The sequence below is a fragment of the Peromyscus californicus genome, unplaced genomic scaffold (assembly GCF_007827085.1).
Source record: "Peromyscus californicus insignis strain IS unplaced genomic scaffold, ASM782708v3 Scaffold_10__1_contigs__length_136768540, whole genome shotgun sequence".
NCBI classification, from domain to species: domain Eukaryota; kingdom Metazoa; phylum Chordata; class Mammalia; order Rodentia; family Cricetidae; genus Peromyscus; species Peromyscus californicus.
The window spans coordinates 14,778,250-14,805,364 of NW_026294391.1; the positions used below are offsets into that span (position 1 = coordinate 14,778,250).

The window sequence follows — 27,115 nt, forward strand, 5'->3', positions numbered from 1 at the left end:
ACTGCCTGGGCTTTGGGCCCTAGTAGGGAGCTCAGGGGAGGGGGTACAGTCTGGGTTATTGGGTGGGTTTTGACAGAAGACTCTCAAAGGGATGAGAAACAGTTAAGGAAATGTTCAACATCCTCAGCCTTCAGTGAAATGCAAATCAAAACAACTCTTAGATTCTATATTACACCTGTCAGAATGACTAAGATCAAAAACATGAGTGACAGCTCATGATGGGGAGGATGTGGACCAGGGGGAACACTCCTCCATTTGTGGTGGGAATGCAAACTTCTACAGCCACTTTGGAAATCAGTATAGCGTGTAGCTGGAGTTTTTTCTCTGGGTCCTGCCAATCCCCGGCAGTCCAACAGCCCACTTATAAAATAAACACACAGACGCTTATATTATTTAAAAACTGTATGGCCGTGGCATGCTTCTTGCTAACTGTTCTTATATCTTAAATTAATCCATTTCTATAAACTATACCTTGCCACATGGCTTGTGGCTTACTGGCATCTTTATGTGTTGATTGTCATGGTGGCGGCTGGCAGTGTCTCCTCCCACCTTCCTGTTCTCCTAATTCTCCTCTCTGTTAGTCCTGCCTATACTTCCTGCCTGGCCACTGACCAATCAGTGTTTTATTTATTGACCAATCAGAGCAAAAGATTTGACATACAGACCATCCCACAGCAATGGCGGTTTCTCAGAAAATTGGCAATCAATCTACCCACAAGACCCAGCTATACCGTTCTTAGGCATATACCCAAAGGATGCTCAATCATACCACGAGGACACTTGCTCAACTATTTTCATAGCAGCTTTATTTGTAATAGCCAGAACCTGGAAACAACCTAGATGTCCCTCAAACTAGGAATGGATAAAGAAAATGCGGTACATTTACACAGTGGAGTATTATACAGCTGCTAAAAATAAGGATACCAGAAAATTTGCATGAAAATGGATGGAACTAGAAAAAAATCATCCTAAGCGAGACAGTTGTTTAGCTTGAACTGTTTAGAAGGCCCCTATGCAGTGGGACCAGGACCTGTCCCTATTACATGAGCTGGCTATTTGGAACCTAGTTCCTATGGTAAGACATTTTGCACAGCCTTGGTGCAGGGAGGAGGGGCTTGGACCTGCCTCAGCTGAGTGTTCCAGGCTCTGCTGACTCCCCAGTGGAGGCCTTGCCTTGGAGGAGGTGAGAATGGGGGGTGGGTTGGAGGGGAAGGCTGGGGGGTGGGCAGGAGGGAGGACAGGGGAATCTATGGTTGATACGTAAAATGAATAGAAAAGTCTCTTAATAAAATAAAATCACTAAATAAAAAAAATGAGATGTCTCCATCAAATCTCTCCCATTTAGAACTCAGGGATCCCTGTTGAAGAAGAGACAGAGGATTGGGGAAGATGGAGGGGACTGAGGACACCAGGAGAACATAGCCATCTAAAACAACTGAGCAAAGCTCAAATGGGCTCACAGAGGCTGAAGCAGCAATCACAGGTCCTACACGGGTCTGCACCAGGTCCTCTGCAGATATAACTAGAGCTTTTAGAAGGTCTCTGATTCCCGTGTCTTCTGTTGGGGCTCTTTAATCTTTCTGTTGGCTTGTCTTGTCCAATGTAAATATGTTTTGTTTCTTAAAAAGAAAAAGAAAAGATCATCCTGAGTGAGGTAACCCAGACCCAGAAAGACAAACATGGTATGTACTCACTCATAAGTGAATATTAGCTGTAAAAAAGAATAACTATGCTACAATCCACAGGCCCAGAGAGACTAGGTAATAAGGAGGGTTCATGAGGGAATGCCTGGATCTCCCTTGGAAGGGGAAATAGAAGAGATTTAGTGAGTGTACAGAGGGCAGATGGTTATGGGAACATTAGTGATCAGGTTGGAGGGGCATTGGGGGAGAGTACTGAAAGAGACTAATGGAGATGGGGGGACATTTCGGGTTTAGGTAAAAACCTGGTGCAAGAAAATCTCCCAGGAATCTACAAAGATGACCCCAGCTAAGACTCCTAGAAATAGGGGATAAGTAGCCTGAACTGGACATCTCCAGATTGGTGCCTAGCTCAATTATCAGAGAAGCAACATCCAGCAACTGATGCAAACAGATGCAGACCCACAGCAAAAACATTCAGTGGAGTTTGGGGAATCCTGCAGAAGAGGAGAAAGGATTGTGGGAGCCAGAGGGGTCAAGGACACAACAAGAAAACTCACAGAATCAAATAACCTGGGCTCATTAGGGGCTCACAGAAACTGAACTGACAACCAGGGAACCTACAAGGGACTGATCTAGACACTGCTTATATGTTATAGTTATATAGCTTGGTCCTCTTGTGAGACTCCTAACAGTGAGAGCAGGGGATCTCCTTAATGCTTTGGCTGGCTTTTGGGAATCTGTTCCTCATACTGGGTTGTCTTGTCCATCCTTAATATACGGGGAGGTGCTTAGTCTTACTACACCTTAATATGCCATGTTTTTGTTGATACGCATGGGACCCATGGGAGACCTGCCCTTTCCTGAACAGAAACAGAGGAGAAGCAGATTGGGGTGGTGGTGGAAACAGTGGGGTTATGGGGGGAGGGACTTGGAGGAGAGGAGGGAGGGGAAAATTTAGAAACTAAAGAAATTAAAACAGAAAAGAAAAGAAACACACACACACAAAATAAAAAATAAAGAAGAATGAAGTGAAAAAAAAGAATCTAACTTGAGTCAGGCCATGTTGGTGCACGCCTTTAATCTCAGCACTCAGAAGGCAGATGCAGGTGGATCTCTTTGAGTTTGAGGCTACACTGGTCTGTATAGTGAGTTCCAGGACAGTCAGAGATACACAGTGAGATCCTGTCTCAAAACAAAACGCACAAAAAACAAAATACAAAACAAAACAACAATAAAAAAAAAACTAACATGCTGAAAAAGTGTTTGTAATAGCCAGCACTCTACTCAATGGGAAATTTCTATGGCTATTCCCATTAAAATTTAACTAGAAATTATTACCTGTAGAAACTTAAAAGGAAGCAACCAGAATTTGCAGAAACTAATGAAGCAGAAAACAGATTAGTAAGACATACAGCAAAACCTAAATCCAAGTTTTGTTAAAAACGAAATAAAACAACAACAACAACAAAAACAGAGCAAAAGGACAGCCAAGGCTGTACAGAAAAAACTTGTCTTGGAAAAAATAAAAGGGAAAAAAGAATTTCTGACAAATACAGAGAAAATATAGAGAAATATTAAGTATATTTATAGTAAGTTTTCCACTTCTTCCTCATATGTTAGGTAGCATTCACTAGTTCTATTACCATTTTTAAGGCCCTGTAGTTCTGATCTTTGATTACAGCCAGATTATAATCCTGAATGATTTATATAGAAATAATAGTTTCTTAAAGTCATATAGTACCTCTTTGGTTCTGCATAAAGAAAGTCAAGTGTCTTATCTTATTGCAGAACCATTTTAGTTAATAAATCCATTAACTGACAATATTGGGTCCAGTTTCCTGGTATATCAGTTGGCATTAGGTAGCCACTTTGTCCCCTCTGTCAGGGCTTTTACCTTTAACTTAGCCTTTGGGAACAGGGAGCACATGATGACATAGTCTCTTCCATAACTGCTTCAAGCTGAAACAGGGCACAGGTAGTCAGAGCCCAGGGAGGCTGAAAGTCCAGTCAAAGGTAAAGAGGGAACCCAGGGAATGAAGTATTTATCAGAAGTATGTGGTCATCTGACCTGACTGTAGAGACAGGGAACAATTACATTTGGTTGGACTGGTCCACATCACATCAGCCTTCAGTAAGACTAGAGCTAGTGATCCTTTGGAGCAGATTGCAGCAATTGACACTTGGATGTGTCTGCCAGCCAAGTGGAAACCGGCTGAAGCAGATAGACTAGACACAAAAGTTAAAATTTGTGAAATTGTTTGGAGCCTTCAGGCCCATAGTCTTAGTAATTGGGAAAGGCAGACCACAAGATGGAAAAAAATACCATCCCCAGGAATAGACAGGTGAGGAAAACTCCTTTATCTGGAGCAGGGGTGGGACATCTGAAAAACAGCAGTGGACTCATACCTATAAGTTTATATTTGGAAGACAACCAAAGAAAATCCAAAATCCTGAGTTTGTGACCCAAACTGCATCAGAATTCTATTAATGTTAAAATCTGAAATTTTAAAATCTTAATATATAGAAGGGGAAGTAATTTGAAGCATTCAAGTCATTAATTTATATCAAGAGACCTAGTAGCTTTAGGAAAAGTAAGGCTTGAATTTTTTTATCTATAAAATGAGCTGGCAAGTTGGCCATATTGCCAGCATGTGGCACTGCTGATGCCCTAGAGCCCTAGAGTCCAGAAGGGAGAGGACAGGTCTCTGGGCCCTTCCCACATGAGTACAAGAGTGACAGCTGAGGAACACCAGGCCACAACTGGAGGCTCAAGTCCTCGGCCCTGTAAAACAATCATAAAACAATGTGTCAGCATGAGGCAGAGATTTCCTGATTGCCCCCACTCCCACGTACAGATGGCCTGAGCATTGGGTACCCTGCTTGAGCCATGGACAGGAAATGCATTTTGCTGCCCTTGGTAAAGATGTCAGTGAGGTCATATGACCTGTCCCTCTTGACCTTAGCCAAGATGGCATCTGCCTGACCATGTGATTGACCTTACCAAATATGGCGATGGAGCCATATGACCTATCTGTCTTTGACCTTAGTAAAAATGGTGCCTGCCTGACCACGTGATGGGAGGTCAGAGGCAGGTAGCTCTGCAAGAGACCCAAGTGGCAGTATTGAATGGAAGGCAAAGCTTCAGTGAAATAGAAAGCAGGCTTCTTACAGGCAGGAAGGAGCAGAACTGCCGCAGATGGAGAGGCAAGTAAGTGGGTACCTTTTGGCAGGTCCTGCCAAGGTATGCTACCAAGCAGACACACCACATGCAGCAGAGTTAGTGGAAAAGGTTTGAGGGAGGAAAGGAAAAGAGTGAAAGACCATGTCAGAGTGGGGGCAGGCCCTGATCACTCACTGAAGTCATACATGTTCTGAAAATACATGGTTCCCATGGATGAGAGGGGGGAAAGGAATTCCTACAGCCTGTAGCCATGAGTGTCCTCAAGGCTAGAGGGGGGACAGAACAAGGACCAAGCCGTCAAAGAGGATTGTTGCCACTCTCAACAGGGGTCGACTTAGCCTGGCTAAGCCAGAAGTCTCAGCACCTAATACTAGGATTTTTGAGGAGGCAAGAATGAAAACTGAGCTCCAAGAGAGAATGACATCCATAGGAAAAGGTCAGGTATCATGTTGCAAAAGCCAGAAAGGCATAAAGAAGTTGTGTGCAGCTCCAGAGGGAGTGTAAAAACTCAATTGAAACTTACAAGATTGCTGCTGGTGAATGGGGTGGTGAGCCATCCGGTGAGCTAGAGCCTGTTGTGGGTAGACTGTGTCCAGAATCCTGGCATGTGAGGGGCTGCCAGGAGGGCCTATCTGAGTTATGACACCAATGTAATGATGTGGCACTTAGGAGGCCTTGGTGGGTTTTGCAGCCAAGGTGCCCCGCAGTGGTCAGACGGTGGGCATTACTCACACAGCAGACGTAACGTCCACATGGCAAATTTATTTTGGAGGGAGGGTAGAGCTAATGGAGGTAAGGAGAAAGGAGAGAGAAAGAGAGAAGGAGAGAAAGAGAGAGAAAGAGAGGGGTGCATGCTACCTCTGGTGAGAGGAGGGGAAGGGGTTTTTCCTCTTAAGGGGGCTTTAACGTGAGATGACATCAGAATGCCGGGTGGGTCTCCATGAGGTGGGTCAGAATACTAACAATAGTCAGAGGACAACTTACAAGAATCCTTCTCTCCTTCCAGCACATGAGTCACGGGGAGGCGAATGCCTTTACTCACTGAGCCACTTCCTAAGTCCATGAAGTCTAATAGTTGAGCAAGAACTTCACAGGTGTTTGCTCCCTAAGAAACTGTATCCATTCTAAAGGGAAATGTTTAAAGAGTAAAAATCAGAATAAGCTTATGACTTTTTTTTTCTGAGCAGGGTTTCTCTGTGTAACCCTGGCTGTACCAGAACTTGCTCTGTAGAGCAGGTTGGCCTTGAACTCACAGATATCTGACTGCCTCTGACTCCCTAGTGTTGGGATTAAAGGCATGTGCCACCACCACCCAGCATGACTTATTTTTTAAATGACAGTTTAAGGCCCTGGTAGGCCCTCTTTCACTTTTTGTTTGTGTCTTAGTTAGGGGTTTATTGCTGTGAAGATACACCATGACCATGGCAAATCTTATAAAGGAAAACATTTAATTGGGGCTGCCTTACAGTTCAGAGATTTAGTCCATTATTGTCATTGTGGGAAGCATGGCATCATGCAGGCAGACATGGTACTGGAGAAGGGGCTGAGAGTTCTACATTTGGATCTGTAGGTAGCAGGAGGAGACAAAACACTAGGCCTGGCTAGAGCATCTGAAACCTCAAAGCCTGTCTCCAGTGGCACGCTTCCTCCAACAAAGCCATACCTACTCCAACAAAGCCATACCTCCTAATAATACCACTCCCTATGGGCCTATGGGTACCATTTTTCAAACCACCACATTCCACTCCCTGGCCCTCATAAGCTTGTAACAATATCATAATGCAAAATGCATGTAGTCCAACTTTAAATTTCCCCATAGTCTATCACAGTCTCAACTCTGTTTAAAAGTTCAAAGTTCAAAGTGTCTTCAGAGATTCTTGTAATCTCTCCTTTTTTTTAAACTTTGGTTTTTATAGCCATAAAGCTACAATTTCTAAGAGTTTCTCTGTGGAGCCCTGGCTGTCCTGGAACTTACTCGGTAGACTATGCTGGCCTGGAACTCAGGGATCTATCTAGGACTAATGGAGTCCAGCCCCTCGATAGCCCTTTCCCAGGGTCTTTGGAAGAATCTTCAACCAGCTGAAAATCTAATTTTTGATGACATTAAATGAATCTATGAACACAAAACTCTTTAGTTCATTCACTTTATTTTTCTGAGTCAGTTCTCTTGCTACACAGCTTCTATTCTGCTCTCTTACTTAGCTCCTTTCCCTCTATGTGCTATCTTAATTCTTTCATCTTAGTTCTGCCCCACCTTGATCTTTCACATCTAATTCTTACACATCTAGTTCTTCCCCATCTGGCTCTTCCTCATCTTCCATCTCATCCTTCTAGTCCTCGTCCTCCAAGTTTCTGAGGTTTACAGTTACATACCCATGCAGTAGCAATGCTCTGGCTAAGACAAGGTCACCAGGCTTGAATTCTTACAGGGTCATCAAGGCAGGTAAGAGTTTTCCTCAGGCAGTGACTGTCAGGCTTTCTTTTACAACACAAAAGGGGAGTGGTAAAGGAGGAGGTCAACTAAGAGCTAAAATCGGTTAATAAATCAGAAAAGGGGATTTTATGTGCTCAAACTACATTCCTAGAAGTGGTTAGATAAAATGTTAGTACACTATAATGTTAGTATAAATCATGAGTAAAATAAAACTGTTTATATTTCTTTGGGGCTTTAACTATGGCAGTAACTCAGCTGTGTCGTTTACTGGCAGGGCAGGGATCTCTAGACAGCTGTATTACAGCTTGATGTACCTGGCATGCAAAAAAATCCTTTTGTTCTAAATTAAATGTCAAAAGGGAAGTTCTAGACTGAGCTTAATTTGGACCATAAACAAAGCTATGTACCTAACTTATGCCTGACGTAGGTAGTGTCTCCTTAACTCAGGAGATTAGCAGTTGGTCTGAAATGCTTATTCTGTCTGCCATTTTGGCCTTAGATGCTAGAGAGGTATGTTGGATAAAATACACTGTTAGAAATTCTTGGGGAAGTCATGAAAGCACACATGAAATTCATAGTAGGATATAGCTGATATATTAAAAGCCTAAAAATACCAAAGAAATTCCCTGAGATTTGGTTTTTCCTCTAGAAGAATTCCTTGATTCTTCTAGGTATACCTTTACCATAGTCAGCTGAATTCTTACTCCATTCCTGCAGTTCATAGGAGGGATTCTCCTGCCTCTGCATCCCAAGTGGTGGGATTAAAGGTGTGAGTCACCATGGCCTTGCCTTATGCAGTCTCTTAACTGTAATACACTGTAAAATCAAAATCAAAAAGCAGATCATATACTTTAAACATATAATGGCACAGAAAACACATGTGGCATTTAAATAAGAATGTGGTGGTTAAAACTTTTCCCTAGAGTCTCAAGCATTTGAATACTGGGTCCTTAGTTGGTGGACTTAAGAGGTGTGGCCTTGCTAGATGAGTTGTGTTGCTTCCAGACATAAGCTCTCAGTTGCTGTGACCTCCACTTCAGTATCATGGACTCTCTGGAATCATAAAGTCAATTTTTTTAAAATTAACTTTATCATGATGTTTTATCACAGCAAGAGACAAATTACTAAGATACAAGTTACAACTTTGGAAAATGGCATCAGAGTATAAATTGATGATGGTGTTAGCATTAATGACCTTGGTATTGTATCCAGAGTTGACTCAGTAGATTGGATCAACAACACTGATCTAAAGAAATTTTAGTGGCCGTAAGGCACAACCAGCAAGCGCTAGAGGAGATAAAATAAAATCTAGCATAGTCAATGTGCTAGTCATTATGGGAGAGGAAATGCCTCATGCAGGGTGGCAACTCTCCCTTGTAGACAGGGTTTGGAAAGATTAATAGTCTGGCATCTAGCAGTAAACTGCAACAGGAGTAGAACTGTGCACTTGGATCTCTATTTTGACAGTCAGTGTTGCCATGTACAGTATAGTGACGTATCCAGCCACAAATCTAACAATTTAGATAGTGCACACTAATTCTGGGGCTTTCTTTCAGTCTCAACAAAACGTTTTTCATTAGTGTGGTGATGACATGCATGAATAACTCAGTTTTGGCAGTAGCTGCAGCAGAACTCTTTTTCTAGATTTTTCAGCCCCAAATGGCAGACCCAATAACTAGTCCATTTCCAATGTTCTGAGAGTCAGCCAAAGTAAACCAAACTTCATCTAGTTCAGTGGTTCTCAACCTTCCTCATGTTATGACCCTTTAATACAATTCCTCATGTAGTAGGGACTTCCAACCGTAAAACGATTTTCATTGCTACTTCATAACCGTAGTTTTGTTATGGTTATGAATCATGTTGTAAATATCTGATCTGGAGGATATCTGATATTGGACACCCTGTGAAAGGGTCATTTGACTTCCAAGGGCCATGACCCACAGTTTGAGAACCTCTGATCCAGTGGAATATGACACAGACCTGTGAAAACAGCCTTAAGTTGTGGCCACTGAGAACACTCAGTTATGAAAATGCTTTTGACTCTACATACATTATCCTAATGAGATTTGGCATGCACAAGCCAATGGACACCCTCAGGTTTCAGCTCAGACTGGACATCAATGAGCCAGACTCAAGTGTTTAGCCCAAATTTTGTGAGTCAATGACTTTGATCTAGCCTGTAGTCTTGTAAATAGAAGAGCCTGGGTTTGAATTTCCTTGAAAGGGACAACAAACACGTTTTCTTTAAAGCATGCTTCTACTAAGGCAATTAAAAAAACAAGGCCAATTGAGTCATATTACAGTTCTTGTTATGTGAATGAACACAATTAATCCACAGGAGGCAATAGTGTAAAAAGGAATATATGATGAATGCTCAAAACTGTGTTTCATGTGCCATCAGTTTCTAAAACGGACTTACGGTCATGATATCTGCAACAGCTCAGGCCACAGCAGGCATCAATTTGGCAATCTGCTACAAGGCTTCAGCTCCTGTTAGAGATTTGATAAAGCTTAGAAGAGTCAAAACCTTTATTCTTACTACCAGTATCTTCATTGAGTATTATATAAAGGATTTGATTTTTTCCTTTCTCTTCCTGAGATTCGGTTTTCTTTGTGGTGGACCAACCAAGCAGAGACAGGAAGGCTTTAAGCAAGGTTCCACAATCACTATGCTCACGGGGCAAGAAATATAGGCAACAGTTCTTAGTTTGTGTAAGATGCATTCTGATGTGGAAGTGTCACTTACTGTGTGTATAACTGCCTAACATCATGTTGGCTCTCACTGTAAATGTGGCACAACTTCCACATGCCTCCAGTAGCCTTTGCCTCCAAAGTCTGGTAGCCTAACAGAGCCTTGAGAGTCAAAGCCCAACCTACTTAAAGGGTTTATATGGCATTGAACAAAGGGCCCAAGGCTCCAATTTATAACCGTTTTCCCCCTGACAACTACTGTGGTTGAGGTGAAGAAAGGATGGAATCAGAGGACATACGGGGCAAACTGCTCTGGGCCTTTGGAAGGAAGGACCTGACGATTGCTTTTGACTCTGTGTGCCTTATCAGACTGAACTATACATATTTTCCATATTACTTATTACTTTATAGCAGGAGGTAAAGTCCTAATTGCTGACAACATGTCATTTAACTTTAGAAAAGGAGTTCATTCAGCAGCCATAGCTAAATACTTCCCATTAAGAATGTAGTTTTTTGTTTTTGTTTTTGTTTTTTGAGACAGGCTTACTGTGTGTTACAGTCATGGCTGTCATGGAACTTGCTTTGTAGATGAGGCTGACCTCGAAATCACAGAGATCCACCTGCATCTGCCTTGCAAGTGCTGGGATTAAGGTCGTATACCACCAAGCCTGGCTGAATGTTAAGATTTTTATCCTCCAATGGATTTGGTTGACACAGCAGAACATGTATTAGAGATATTAATCATAACCTCATGTCTTGGTTAAGGTTTCTATTGCTGTGAAGAGACACTATTACCACAGCAACTCTTACAAAGGAAAGCATTTCATTGAGGTGGTAGCTTAGCGTTCAGAGGTTCAGTCCATTATCATCATGGCAGGGAGCATGGCTCTGTGCAGACAGACATGGTGCTGGCTACAACTTGGTCACAAGGCAACAGGAAGTGGACTGAGGTACTGGGCGTGGCTTGGTCATATATGAGACCTCAAAGCCCACCCACACAGTGACATACTTACTCTTCCAACAAGGGCACACCTCCTAGTAGTGCCACTCCTTATGAGTTTATCAGAGCCAATTCCATTTCCACTAACACACTTGGGGTAGCAAGATAGGATCTTTAATTTTCTCACAGGCTTTAGACACTAGGATTAGCAGTGTATTCACAAAGGTCATATTGCTCCAGAGAATTTACATTACTTTGGCTCAGCTTTCCATTCCTCCAAGGGTACATTGTCAGCATGGAATGCTCTTCTGAGTAAGTAAGCATCTAAATACTAATAAATGACTCATCACTAGTGCACACAGGATTATATTTGACATAAAGACCTCGCTGAGTGAGCCAAGAACCCTAAATGCCACTGAGAAAGAAAAACCTTTGAGTAATTGCTATCTCCAAGAATATCTAAGGTCCGCCGGGGGCTGGTGGCGCATGCCTTTATAATCCTAGCACTCTGGAGGAAGAGCCAGGAGGATCTCTGTGAGTTCAAGGCCAGCCTGACCTACAGAGGGAAACCCAGGGCACCAAAACTTCACAGAGAAACCCTGACTCGAAAAACAAAACAAAACAAAACAAAACAAAACAAAACAAAACAAAACAAAACAACAACAAAAAAGAATACCTGTCGGGCGGTGGTGGTCCACGCCTTTAATCCCAGCACTCAGGAGGCAGAGGTAGGAGGATCTCTGTGAGTTCGAGGCCAGCCTGGTCTACGTAGTAAGATCCAGGAAAGGGGCAAAGGGGAAAAAAGAAAAAAGAATATCTAAGGTCCATTATGGCACAAGATTCTTATGTGTAAAGTGTGTTCTCATCTACTCACAACTTCAAATTGGTATATTTGATTTTTGTGCTCCAATTTCCAAGAGCTTAGAGACGATTATCTGGCAGTGCCAGAGTGTGCCTGTTAAAATATAACACAAATCACGCTGTACTTCTGCTTTACACGCCCAACGATCTCCCTCTCTCAGTCAAGGTAAAAGCAAACTTCCCTGTAGAGGCTGTAACCTGCAGGGCTTTAGGCTCTCTGAGGCCCCTGTGACTTCTCTGAGATCACCTCCCACAGTTCTCTACCTCCCTCCAGCAGTTCCAACCATGCTGCCATCCTGGCTGCTTCTCCTCAAACACACCAGGTCTTCTCTGGCCACTGAGCTTCAGCAACTGCCATCACTCTACCTGGAAGGCACATTTCCCTTGACTGCTGCTCAAGGGCCACACTCACTACCTTCACGGTTTCATTCCCAACCCAGAGGCTCCACGAGGCCTTTCCTGGCCACTCTGCTTCTCTAAAAAGAGCATTCTCCCCAAAAATTCATTTTCTCCAAACTAGCCTTGGTGTGTCCTTTCTTATCACTTATCAATATGAAAATGCTTCATACTGACTTATGAACTCGCTGGCTACTGCACATCCCCTGCAGTACAAAGAAAATTCCATGAGGATAAGATCGGTTGACCAGCTGCACGTGCTCTCAGCTGTGTCCAGAACAGTGCCTGGCAGAGCCCACCCACCCAAAGTGCTTATGGGACTAAGGTAAAACAAATGATCGGAGAATCTGTGGGATCAAGCATGTGGAATCAGACTAGTATCCCTGGATCTAGCCATACAGCTACAGATGCAGCTCCCACCAGGACACGGACTTGCATTTTTCCAGTGAAGCGGGACAACTGGAGGCCTGGCCAACTCAGACATTTCCAAGGTTAAAAGGACATGAACCCTTCCTCACACCAGGATGCTTGTATCCTTGTTGGGATGTGGTTCCTATTTCAAGGCGTTTATGTGATATGAACTTATCAAAAGCCTAACTGGTTGAGGAACACAACAGAAACACAAACACAAAACAAAACAAGGAAGCAAGGGGAAATGGTCCCCGCAGGACCTGCTGGTGTTGGCTGAGCAAAACCACATGATGTAGGAAAGAAAACTAAAGCTGCCCTGGTGAGGTGTGCTTGTCTTGTGTCATTCTTGAGGCAATCAGCCTACAGGCAATGCTTGCTAGGTGGTGAGCATCAATGAGATTTGACACCTTCATTCAATGTCTGGGAGATCCTTGCTTCCTCCATGTGTGGCTTTAGGAAGACCTCAGCAGCAGGAACCAGAAACACTCTTCTCTTGGGAGGCAGCAGCTGAGGAGGAGGAGGCAGAACACACACAGTGTTCTCAGAGGGACTTTGGAAGGAAGGAGAATGGCAACACAGAGAAGAGGAGGTCAAGGACCCATGTCCTGGACTCCACATTTGTGAAGCACTTTACTGGCAATGCCAATTCCTCTTTCTGCAAAGCACAGCCCTTCCAAGCGGCAGTGTACAGCCAAAGGAATTACTTAGGCAAAGGCCACAATCCCCAGCCCTATGTCCTGCCCTTGGTGATTATACCACCCTCTCCCAAAAGAGAGGGGCACAAATCTCCACCGGGGTTAGCTGTGAGTTTAAGAAGGCAGGAGGAGCTAGGTTGGGTAGGAGGTACTAGAAGGTGTCAGTTGCTAAAGGCTTTGCTGAGTCTAGAACGGGATGCCCAAGGAGGGGCAGTGTCCCTTTGCCTGGACACTGAATGGAGCCACCTGTGGCTTCAGGCAGCTGTGACAGTGCATGGACAGCCAAGTTCTCTCTATACCATGGAGACAGGAGGCACAATCATCAGATGCCCCTCCCCCCAGGAAGGCAAGGACTATTCCAGCAAGAGGAAGGACAGTGACAGGATTGCTATTCCTGGATTCACCAAGGATCCATTTTCCCAAAGAAAGAGCTTGCCCTTTGCCCAGAGCTAGCCAGGAACTCTTATTAGTTTGCTTAGACTTCAGACTGTGTCCGACTCTCTGAAACCAGACAAGCCTGATAGGTAGATACAAAGTTGACCGTTGGTTTTATTGTCTGAGTAGTCCCTGCCGACAGGCCCTTCGGTGACCCTCCAAAGCATGTGCTTTGTTTGACAGGTAACCATCGCCACTGTGGACAGCCAGCCGGAAGAATGTGGATGCGTCAGGAGGCCATTCCCCTTGGAATTGCTTCTCCCCCCAGTTACCTCCTTTAGTGTCTCTATCGCCTGTGCATGGATCCTCTGGCCTCCCAGAGCCTCTTCTCAGGGCCCTCCCTGCCTGGCAGACTTTGCCTCCCTTCCTGTGTACCTCTTACACTACTGTGTGTGTGCGTTCTTCTACAGGAGTTCTTCGGGTTTCCTGAAAGCCAGAAGGTGCCAGAAGGCTTCCCTCTCTTATCCCTCCCTCCCTTCCCAATCCACGTTTCTTCCTTCGCTCTGTCGCTCCCCCAGGGAGCCCCTCTCTCATTCTGGCTCCCTTCCACCTCTCCCTAGGCAGTCCCCTCCTCCTGTCCCCTCCTCCACAGCCCATCTCCAGTTCCTTCTCCTCCACCCCCCCCCCCACCAAAACCAGACCAGCTAAGTCCCATTCCATTTTTAGATGACTGATTGTGATACCAGCTCACTTCTCTCACTGGCTGAATGGACAGCTGTTCCATCCTTCCCTGCTCCACCCACCAAACACACCCAGTCTTTTCCACAAGGCAAAATGCCTACAGACAGCTTTCCCACAGAAATGCGTATTTGTCAGGACAACCGTTATGCCCACAGTGAACTTCCTATACACTCAAAAGAAACAGCCACTGCATGTCTAGAAATTACAACTTTATTTCCACATTTGTGGCAAAACTTTGCCAAACAATTAATAATTTTTCACCAAGTCATAGACATAGATATGGAAATCATCGTTAAATTTGATGAAGTACACAGACGGTCTGGCTTCGACTTGGTGAATCACCATGCCCACCCTTTTGGAGCCATCATCTTTGGTATATTCCACAAGTTTGCCTATCAGACCATCCATACGTTCCAGGTCTCCGTCTAGCGGAGGATCCTCATTGAGCTCTGGCATGATACGGAGGTCACCCTCTTTATAATCATCCAGAAGCTGGTACATGTACAGGATGGGGTCTTTCTCATAGGTAATATAAAACCAGGCATCCAAGATAGGCGCCTGGGCCAGGACCATCCCCCTCCATTCATCCTTAGTGCCACGCTCACCCTCAAACATGTGTTCCACTGCCTTGCCAATTATGCTATCGGCAAGGCTGGGATCGGGAACTTGGAATGGTTCTACTGTGTCAGAGAGAACTTTAAGGGACAAGATCCTCTCATCTTTATGAAGTTCCAGTCCATAGACACAGTCAACTCCATCGTATTTCACCAGATAGAGAGAGGGGTTTATGGGCACCTGAGTCAGAATAGTGCCTCTCCACTGGGTGATGGGCTCATCTCCTTCCTTCCACCCATGAGAGATTCTGCAGCCCACGATGTTCCTGTTGGCCGGGGACGGAGATCTGCTCCTCTGCCTCTTCTGAGTAGCTTTTTTCTGGGTCAACTTTGCAGTCTCGGTGGTGTCCTCGTGGAGTCCTGCAGCTGTGCAGGTCTGTTGCTCTTTGGCCTCCAGGGTCCCAGAATTCAGGGCGCTGTGTCCTGGGTCCATGGCTGTGGAGGGGGAAACAGAAGAAACAGTTAGCTTAAGGAGCAATGGCCAACTTCTCCCTGTTTGCAGCGTCCACACCAGGGGCTGGTCCCTAACTGTTCCCCAAGGAGCCTAAGGACAATGCTGGAAACCTGGCTGGGAGCCTGCTGATGTGCTGTGCTCTCCTTGGTTCCCTGGGTCTTTTGGGATGGCTTCGAAAGTGGCAGCCAGGCAGGGGATACTCGACAAGATCGCCCCCGGAGCCCCACACCCGAGGGACTAGCGACTGTTATGCTCAAGCCCGGCGCCCCGCGCCTGACGAACTAGCCACTGTTACGCTCAAGCCCCGCGCCCCGCGCGCCCCGCGCCCGCGCCCCCCTCGTCCCGCGCCCTGCGCCAGAGGAACTAGCGACTGTTATGCTCAAGCCCCGCGCCCCGCGCCCCGCGCCCCGCGCCCCGCGCCCCGCGCCCCGCGCCCCGCGCCCCGCGCCCCGCGCCCCGCGCCCCGCGCCCCGCGCCCCGCGCCCCGCGCCCCGCGCCCCGCGCCCCGCGCCCGCCCTCCCTTGGACAAGCTCCCCGGCCTCCGCCTCCCGCCCCCTGCGGCGACCGGCACAAACCTGTTTGGACGCGGAGCAGAGAAGCATGGCAAAGCGCCTCTCCTCCCTGCACCTTCCCTTCACCTCAGTGCCTTGAGGGCTCTCAGCCTCTGGCTACAGCAACCCCCCCCCCCCTCTGTCTACCCAGCCGCTTCTCGGTACCCACCTCTGGGGTTCTCCGCGCTCACTCCGGATTCTGTCCTGGCTCCCTCGTAACGCCGCCTGTCCCTGCAGCCCGCGGCGGACCTCCTCCCCGTGCGCGCCGCTGCCCAGCGCTACTCTGTTTCTCTTGCCCGTTCCGTCCCCTCCCCCACCGCTCCTGCCGGGCGCCCACCTAGGAACTCGTCTTGCCTGCTGTCTTGTCGCGGGGGTCCAGGGCTCCGCGCTCGGGGATCGGACACCTTGAGGCTGCCTTCGTTCAAAGCCGGCGGCGAAGGCGCCCAGCCTAGGTACTGCTCCCCAAAGTCGAGAGGGGAGGATCTGCCGGCCCGCGCGCTTGGGCTGTCCAGAAGGGTGGTGTGGGGCAGGCGCTGGGGGTGTCCGGCCGTTGGTGGGCTCGTGGGTCCCTCCGCCTTCCTCTCCTGGAGGCGGCTGCCCTGCCACCTTGAGATTCCAACTGCTGCTGCAGTCTTAGTCCCTCCCCTTTCCCGAGATCAGTTTCCTGCTGTATACCCCCACCCACTGTTTTAAACTTCTGTTCCTAAGAGATTCTTAGGGTGATTAGTTCTGCCTCCATGTCTTTGCAAAACCATTGTCAACCTGGCCCAGAACCCTCTCTTGATTCCTTCTTCAATTTCAATCCTTTCAGTGACTCTTTCCATGTGCTTTTCATCTTTCAGCAGTTTACTTTTTCTCTTCGCTATCGTCCTCATGAAGTTATTCTGTGTACTCTAATATGCCTTCCTTTTCATTGGAGAAACTTTGAAGGGAGATATGTGCTAGCACATCGGCTGTGGTTTTGACCGAGTCTCTACCTAATTTTTACTGCCTGACCTTTCCCCACCTTTAATTGGGTGGGCTTTTCTCTTTTCGTTTCTCCCCCTCTTTCCCACTTTACTCTATGGAAAAATAATCGTGGTTATAGCTAGAGCACTAAGTAAATTTCTTGAAACTGACAAGAAGAGCATAATTTCAACTCTATCTTTCATTTCCTAGTCCTCACAGCAAAATATTAAAGTTATTTCATTTTCTTTTTTCCTAGTAGTGCTTTCTAAGGACATTCATGTTTTTAAATTAGTTTTTCTTTTTTATTTAATGTATGATTATTGCTTATTCAATTGTGTTATCGTTTTTGATGTGTAAAATTTGATTTTGCAGTGATCTGTAGCTTTCTCTCAATCTCTGAGTTTTGGGAGAATAGTTCCTCAATAACTGGTAATGAAATTTATTCATCAGAATGTAAATCTTCGTGGAATATCTTAAGTTCTCAGAAGAAAAATAACCAATTTATAATCCGTGAATTAAGACTAGGTCTCTTTAACAAATATAGGAATAATAATTTAATATTTTTATAAAATTGTACATCATCAAATCTGTTCTTGAATTGATATTTGATTAGTGAAAACTATAAAATATAGCAAAATCAAATAGCAAAAAAGCTAATAAACAGATTCAACACCCTATAAATAATATGAATATTTAATAAATACTCATGGTATCTGAAATACAAGATATTTATTTTAACGGCACAGCTGGTTTTAAGTCAATACAATGACTAAATAGTAAAAGAAGAGCAATAATTTTGTTTCAACATTTAAAGTATAAGAGGATATTAACCTACTGTTGATTTTTTTTAAAGAGGTCTATACCCAATGGCAATGTTAGAGAATGTTCATTCTGTCTTTATAGACAACAATCAGCAGTTATGCTGTACTTTCTCTAAGGTCACACACAGCTAAAGCTCATACCTGAGATGATTATCCTTGCAGTCCTAACTGTGGTGGTTTGAATAAAAATGACCCTCAGAGAGAGTGGCACTATTAGGAGGTGTGCTCTTGTTGGAGTAGGTGTGGCTTTGTTGGAGTAGGTGTGGCTTTGTTGAAGGAAGTGTGCCCCTGGGGGCAGGCTTTGAAGTTGTAAGTGCTCAAGCCTGGCCTAGTGTTTCTGTCTCTCCCTGCTACCTGCTGATCCAGATAGGAACTCTCAGCTCGTTCTCTAGCACCATGTCTGCCTGCATACCACCATGCTTCCAGTCACATGTCAGGACAGACCATGTTTTTGTTTGAAGGAATGTGGACTTTGGGACTATGGATTAGAAAAACTGAACACTTTAAGATGGTGAAGATGTAATTGAATGAGGGGGCCATGTTCCAGCCACAGCAAGCAGAAGAACTTGGCAGCTTTGGCCATGTGGTTCTGGATAGAGTTAAGATAGAACCAGCCCAAGAGAAAGAAGTTTGTTGCAGTCAACAAAGCTGTAAGGAGTTGGAAATCTAGAGAGCGCTCTGACATCAGACATGGAGATGCAGAGTTTGGAGTTTGCCCAGCTGGTTTTCAGTCTTGCTTTAGTCCAGTATTTCCTCACTATGCTGCCTTTTTATGTGATCTGTTTTTTTTTCTACTTTGATTTTACAGGAGATTACAGTTAAGAGATTGTGAGAATCTCAGAAGTGACTTTGAACTTACAACTTTTAAACAAGTTTGGATTGTTATAGACTATGGGGACTTTTGAAGTTGGGCTTAATGTATTTCTCCATTATGATATGGCTACAAGACTGTGGGGGCCAGGGAGAGGAAAATGACCCCATAAGTTCATAGGTAGTATTACTATTAGGAGATGTGGCCTTGTTGGAGTAGGTGTGGCATTGTTGGAGGAAGTATGTCACTGGGGTCAGGCTTTGAGGTTTCAGATGCCCAAGCCAGGCCCAGTGTGGCATTCTCTTTCTTCTTTTTTTTTAATTAAATTTTTTTTAATTCATTTTATATACCAACCACAGATCCCCTTATCATCCTTCCTCCTACTCCCTCCCCTTCTTTTCCAACCCACCCCCCCATTCCCTCCTCCAAAAGGTAAGTCCTCCCATGGTGGGATAGCAAAGCCTGGTACATTTAGTTGAGGCAGGACCAACCAACCCTCAACCCCTACCCCTACCCCTACCCCTACCCCCCCATCAAGGGTGAGCAAGGTGTCCCACCACAGGTAATGGGATACTGAAAGCCAGCTCATACACTAGGGATAGATCCTGATTCTACTGCCAGGGAACCCTCAAACAGACCAAGCCACACAACTGTCTCCTGTATGCAGAGGGTCTAGTCCGGCCCCAGTGGCGTTCTCTTTCTGCTGTCTGCTGATCCTAATGTAAAATTCTCAGCTCCATCTCCAGGGCCATGCCTATCTGCATGCCACCACATTTTCCTCCATGATGATGATGGACTAAACCTCTGAACTGTAAGCTGCCACCTCAATTAAATGTTTCCTTTATAAGAGTTGCTGTTGCCATAGTGTCTCTTCACAGCAATAGATACCCTAAGTAATACAGAAGTTGGTACCAGGGACTCGGGTATTGCTGTGATAGGACAAACCATGGACATGTTGTCTCTTTAAAGCACTAGAAACCGTAACTAAGACAGGGGATCTTATCCAGTTTCCTTCTCAGCAGTTGGACCCTACCTTTTGGCCTTTTTTTTCTTTCTGTATCTGGTTTATGTCCCTTGGCATAATATTCTATAACCCATGAATCTGAAATCTATCCTTAAGAGATGAGACCAAGTAAGAGCTTGTGTAATTGGGTATATGCACTCAAAGGAGATAGTATGAATCCAGTACCTGCCTTTTCTTCATTTCATGCCTAGCTATGGGACAAATTGACTTCCACCACGATGGGCACACACAATGATGTATTGTGCCATCATGGGGACAAAGCAGTGGAGCCAATTTGTCGTGTGTTGAAACCTCCAAAACTATATATTCTTTTTAAGTTGACTTGTGTTATAGTAATGAAAATATGACTAATGCAGTGGACAAACTATATTTTTACTTATCTATCTTTTGATGCATATTTGTGCTGTTCTGTATTGAGCTATTATGAATAAGGCTGCTGCATATATTTGTGTACATTTTGTACTTGTTTTGTTTAGATATGTTTTTATTTCTCTTAGATTTATATTAAGGGAAGGATTGTTTGGCCATATGGTAGTTCTATGCTTAATTATGTGAGGAATCACTAGTGGTTTCCAAAATAGTTGTAAGATTTTATATTCACAAAGAGTAGATAAGAGTTCCATTTTCTCCAAGCCCTCAACAGTTGTTTGATTTTCCATCATTGGCATTCTCGTGTATGTGATGTATCATCTCATTGTGTTTTGACTTGCATTTCCTTTGATGTCAAGCACTTTTTCAGGCACTTTACTGGCTATTTTTTAGATAAATATATATTCAGATAATTTCTCTATTTTTATTGGGTTGTCCTTTATTGTGTTGTAAAATTTCTAAATATAAACATCTCATTAGATACATGACAAAGAAATATTTTATCTTATTGTGGGCTTTGTCCTTTCAGTTTCTTAATAGTGTGCTTTGAAGCATAAAAGTTTCATTTTGACAAAATACAATAAATATAGTGTCTCATTTGTTATTTACTTTATTGCTGTTATATCTGAATATACATTGCCAATCCAGGATGAAGGAGATTTACACTTACCTGTGGTGAATTTTGTTTGTGCTCTAACAAATAAAGCTTGCCTGAGGATCAGAGGACAGAGCTAGCCACAGAGTTAACCATAGAGGCCAGGCAGTGGTGGAACACACCTTTGATCCCAGCACTAGGGAGGTGGAGACAGGAATATAAGGCAGGTGGAGACAAAATCTCGAGGGTCCCTTCAGTCTGAGAATTTACTTCTCTGATCTTTCAGCATTTACTCTGATATCTGACTCCGGGTTTTTATTATTAAGACCAATTAGAATTCGCACTACGCTTACCTGTTTAAAAAAGAGCTTTGTCTCAAACCCTTACATTTAAGTCTCTAATACATTTTGAGTTCATTGTCACATACTGGGGAGGTAAGAGTCTAACTTCATTGTTTTTGCATTTGACTACCCATTTGCCACACCATTTGTTCTACTAGTACAATATTGAAATGGCAAGAACAGACAGATTTGTTTTCTTTTTGACCTTAAGGGGGAAATAGTCAATTTTTTTTCATTAAATGTGATATTAGCAGTACTTCATCAGAAATATCCTTTATGAGATCTAAAGACTTCTTTCCCCTTCAAGTGGTCCACCTGTCTATGGTGAGCAACCAATAGCCTGAGTTGTTGGGGGTTTCCATGGGGCTCCTTTGTCCAACAACCCAATTAGATATAACTCATTTCTGGCACTATAGGTTTCACTTGTTGGCTAGAGATGTATTGTTGGGGCTTTGTTTCCCCCATTGTGTGGTGATTCCATTTAGATTTCTTTCATGTGTAGATATTTTAAGACGCTTCTACTGTAGTAAGTTTCCATATGACCCTTAAAATGGTCATTAGTGTTAGTTAGCTGTCACTCCCCATATTCCCTCCTTACCCACCTCTACCACCCCATCTCCGTTTAATCCTCCCATGTCCCTGTTGCTGAAGACTACTACATCTATATAACTCACTGAACATGTAGAAATCATGTTGGTGCTTCTCTAGAGCCTTCATGCCTACTGACTAGTGTTCATTGCACTGGAAGGTACTCTGCGTGTTACCAGACGAGAAAGGTAAACACTAACCCAGCAAATAGCCCTGTGATCTACAATAGTGAGCTGCCTGCATGATATGTAGTTCATATAGTGCAGAAGTAACCAACCGCTATATAACTGGATTTAAGTCTCACTGCATGAAATGGAACCCATGCCCAACATTGCTTAGATGGCCAAGAACCTGAGCTAGGCCATGCACCCAGGAGAAAAACAAATACTATTGTTCTTCTAAAGGAACATAGCAATAAAATGACTCCTAATGATATTCTGCTATACCCATAGATCAGTATCACACTCAGCCATCAGCAGAGAAGTTTCCTCCTGCAGGAGATGAGAACTAATCCAGAGACCTACAACTGAGTTCTAAGAATGAGAGACCTTGGAACACTCAGTCCTAAATAAGATGTCTGCATCAAATCCCTCCCCATAGGGGTCAGGGAATGCCGTGGAAGAGGAGACAGAAAGATTGTAAGAGTCTATGGGGATAGAAGACACCAAGGAAACAATGCCTTCCCAACACAACAGGAATGATGCACATACAAACTCACAGAGACAGATAGGGTCCCAGAACTGAGAGGGAAGTGGACACAAGCCCCATCCTTAACCCAGAAGCTATCTCCAAGTGTCAGCCACTCTCAAAGGAAAAACTATTTGTTTGGTTTTTTTGCCAATGGTATACAAACCACACTTCAGGGCAGGCCCCATGCCCAGCAAATAGACGGCCAACCCAAAACGAACTCAATAGTATTTTTGGAGATCATTTTTTGTCTTATAGTTCTTTAGGCATTTTTTTTTTACCATATTGATCTTTTGCTTACATATTATGGTTTCTGATTTTGTTTTCTAAAACATATGAAATTATACTTCCTTTTATATTTGCACTTCTCTATTGATTAATAATAGGGGACATTTTTTTCCAAATATTTGTTGGTCGTTTCTGTGTCTTCTTGGGAGAAATGTCTATTCGTATCCTTTGCCCACTTTTTAATTGGTTCATTTGATATCTTTCTATAAAGTTGAGTTCCTGAAACATACAGAGACGGCCAACCAAAATAGTGGAAACACATGAACTGTGGACCAATAGCTGTGGAGCCTCCATGGTATTGGTCTAGGCCCTCTGGATAGGCGAGACAGTTGTTTAGCTTGAACTGTTTAGGGGTCCCCCAGGCAGTGGGATCAGGATCCATCCCCAGTGCATGAGCTGGCTTTTTGGAGCCCAGTGCCTATGGTGGGACACCTTGTGCAGCCTTGGCACAGAGAGGAGGGGCTTGGACCTGCCTCAACTCAATGTACCAGGCTCTGCTGACTCCCTATGGGAGATGGGTTGGGGGAAAGGCTGGGGGGCAGGAGGAGGGAGGAGAGGGGGATCTGTGGTTGGTATGTAAAAGGAATAGAAAATTTAATAAAATAAATAAAAAAAGAAAAAAGTTGAGTTTGTGATATATTTTGAATATTAACCAATTATCAGGTGTATGTATTACAATTTTTTTCTTAATTTATGGTTTTTCCCTTAACTCTCTTGATTTTTTAGTTTATTTTGCTGTGCAGAAGCAGTTTTAGTTAATGTGATTATATTTGCATTTTTTTATTATTGAGAGTAGAATCTAAGAAAATCATTGCTCAGACAAATACCATGTAATTTTCTAAATGTTTTCTTCTAGTAGTTTTACAGTTTCAGATTTTAAGTTTATCTTTAATCCATGTGGAATTTATTTTAGTGTATGGTGTTAGATAATGGTCCAATTTCATTGTGCATATGGACAAGTAGTCTTCTCATTTTGCATTTTTGGCACCTTTGCTAAAATCCCTTAGCTCCGTATGCTCTTTTTTTCTGATCCATTTGTTGATGAGTCCTTTTGCATGCCACTGTCACACTGTTTAATTACTATTGCTTTGTGCTACAGCTTACAATACGGTAGTGTGATTGATGCTTCAGCTTTGTTGTTTTTGCTCATGACTTTTTTTTTGATATTCAGCATGTTTGTGGTTTTCTGGAACTTTAGAATACTTTTTCATTGGTCTATAAAAAAATAACATTGATATGTTGATAGTGATTACACGAACTTGCATTGGAAAATATGTATATTTTAACAGTATCTTTGTTTCCTTCAACTTAATTTATGAACATTTTGTATAGTTTTCAATGCATAAATATTTCATCTCTATGGTTATGTATATTTTAAACACTTGTGAAATTCTTACAAATGAGATTGTTGTCTTGCTATTTTTTCAGAAATTTTGCTGTTATATAGTATAGAAATAGTACTCATTTTTGACTGTTGAGTTTGTATCCACTACTTTACTGTATTTACTGTTCTAGCTGTTTTGATGAACTCCTTAAGGTTTTCTATATAAGATCATGCTGTCAGCAAAGAGTCAGAGTTTGACTTCATCATTTCTCATTAGGATGCTTTCTATATAGTTCTTCTGCCTAATTGTTTCAGTCAGGACCTTCAATGCTGTATTGAAGAGATGTGGCAGAAATGGGTAGCATTGCCTTGTTCTGAATCTTAGAGGAAATGCTTTCAATTTGTGCCGGTTCAGTATGAGTTTAGCTGTAGTTTTCTCATATGTGGCTTCCAGTGTGTTGATGATAACTCCATTTGCCTTGTATTGCTTTTATGATATTGTGGCACTTCTTTCTACTACACATTTTTTTGAGAGTTTTGATCTTGAAAGTATGTTAAATTTTATCATAATGTTAATATGTTATATGATCACATTATTTTGTACTTTATTCTTTTACACTTAAATAGTTATGCATATGGAACCCTATTTGCAGCGCTCATATAAATCCCTCTTGATCACTGTTCATCGTCTTTTAAAAAGTGCTGCTGAATTCAGTTTTCTAATATATACTATTATGTCCATCTATGGCCATTAAATATATAGGCCTATAGTTTTCTTTTTATAACCCTGTGGCTGAACCATCATGGTAATAATGAAATCATAAAAAGAGAGTATTATGGAATATCTTAGAATTAATAAATATTTTGGTACTAGGATGTACTATAACAAGCTGTAATACACACTAAAATGTGAAGCTTTGGAATTTGAAAAATGTCAGAAGGATTTTTGAAATTCTTGGTAGAACAAATCTATAGGTCTTTGTAAAGACAGCTATTTAAAAATACAGATTAAAAGTTATTTTCATGCAGTTTCACACAAAAATGAGGAACATGCTATTGGAAACTGTAGAAAATGGTCCTTGCTACAAAATGATAGACAACTTAGCTGAACTCTGTTCTGTTGAATACAAAACAAAACTTGTAAGGGAAGAACTTTGGTATTTATTTGAGAAAATTCCTCTTTTTAACATTATTACTGTTTATTAATTAGTCAGTATAAAGGGGTTCATTGTGACTTTTTTTACATGAATGTAATATGCTTTGATTATAATCACCTCCTCTCCATTATCTGAGGGAATTTCTAAGCAAAATACTGAACATACCACCTTTATTTTTCTTACTGCATATAGCAAAATAGGAAAGAAAGAGATACGCTGAAAAGGATTGTTATTAAATAAAAGGGATACAAACATGAATATTTAGAATATCTATATTGTATAAAAAAGCATATTCTATCAAGTATACCATAGATGTGGTTGGACAACTTTCAAAAACACAATTACTACAATAATGAGAAATGTTCCGTAGTTTGGATCTTGGATACTCTTTAAAGCATCCAGGCAGTGGGACCAGATCTTGTGCTCATTGCATGAGTTGGCTGTTTGAAACCTGGGGCCTATGCAGGATTGTTTGGCTTGGCCTGGGAGGAGGGTACTAGACCTACCTGGACTGAGTCTACCAGGTTGACCTCAGTCTGTGGGGAAGGCTTTGCCCTGGAGGAGATGGGAATGGGGGGGGGGGCGTTGGGGGGAAGGTGAGGGGGACGGGAGGGGGGAGAACAAGGGAATCCGTGACTGATATGTAGAACTGAATTGTATTGCAAAATAAATTAAAATAAATTAAAAAAAAAAGAAAAAAAATAAAGCCCTATATCATAAAGACTCAGTCCCCAGTATGATACTAGGGGAAACATTAAGAGATTTAGCATAGTGGAAGGTTATCAGGTCTTGTGGTATGTTATTCCTCATAGCTTGCTCAGCCTGTATCTTAGTTAGGGTTTTTATTGCTGTGAAGAGACACCATGACCACAGCAACTCTTATAAAGATTAAGAAAAACATTTACTCAGAGGTTTAGTCCATTATCGTTATGGCAGGGAGCATGGCCTTTGGGAGTATGGTGGTGTGCCAGCAGACATGGTGCTGGAGAGGTAGCTGAGAGTGCACAGGCAACAGGAAATGGTTTAAGATAGTGGATGGTATCTTGAGCATTTATGAGACCTCAAAGCCCACCCCCACAGTGACACACTTCCTCCAACAAGGCCACACCTCCCAATAGTGCCACTCCTTTTGGGGGCCATTTTCTTTCAAATTGCCGCAGCCTGCTTTCTTACACAACTCAGGACCACCTGCTCAGGGTGGGTAACACACATGTACTGGCTTTTTTTTTTTACAATATAGATATTCTACCTTTTATTTTTGAAACATATAACTTGTTTGTTTGTGATTATTGTTTTTTCGTAAAGGAGCTCACAGCTGAATTTGACTGGAGTCTCAGAGGAGACTTTGAGCCTTTAGAGACACCTGAGGACTGAATTAATGCGTTTTGCATAATGACATGGACTCCTTGGGAGTTGGGGCAGAAAGTTAAGAGTTTGGATCTGGAATATCCTCCAAGTCTCCAAATGATTGAAAACGACAAAAAACATTGGCCTGAGATTGGCACTATTGGAAAACAGTGCTAACCTTAAGGATGAGACATAATGAGGGGTCTTAGGCTCTCTAGAGCCAGGTAGTCAAGGGGAAATGTGGGATGTCTAGTTCTAGTCATCAGATGAGTGGCTTACTCCATCACAATATGCTGCTTTGCTAAAGAACCAAGGCAATTGATCAATCCCCGAGTCACGATCGGAATGTTCCCTTTATAATTTGCTGCTAATACAGGCAGATTAACATAGAATGTGGCTAGTATACCCAGCAATTATAGCACTAGAAAGGCTGCTGAATTAAAAAGAAGAGGACAGAGAAAAGATCAAATGAAGGAAGGCTGTCAGATTTCCAGGGTCCTGTGCCAGTGGCCATGTCAGAGGAGCTGCAGTCTGCAAAGGAACTTATGGAGTTCAATTCACTGAACAGTAAAGTTAAACCGAGAAGAGGCAAAGCTCCTCCCCAGGAGTAGGGGGTTGTCTCCAGAATGCCCCTTACTTCTGCTGTGCTTCCTCCTGCTTGCTGCTGTACTGTCCCTGCTGTATGTGACACTGTGTTGTTACTATATGAAAGGATCCCACCGTATCTAGTACAGTGTGATTGTTTCATGGGAAAATCTCACTCCTCACTGGGCAACTTACTTGCAGATCACAATAAAGATGATTTTTATAAGAGCAATGATGATTAAT

The 27,115-nt window shown here is 43.1% G+C and overlaps 1 protein-coding gene across 1 annotated transcript; it reads right to left on the minus strand.

The window, feature by feature from the left end:
* Positions 1-14,562: 14,562 nt before the first annotated feature.
* On the minus strand, positions 14,563-15,699 carry LOC128114474 (spindlin-2-like). Its single transcript, XM_052744499.1, has one exon. It carries the CDS (start codon positions 15,413-15,415, stop codon positions 14,615-14,617), a length of 801 nt encoding a protein of 266 aa, XP_052600459.1. The 5' UTR covers positions 15,416-15,699; the 3' UTR covers positions 14,563-14,614.
* Between the last annotated feature and the right edge of the window lie 11,416 nt (positions 15,700-27,115).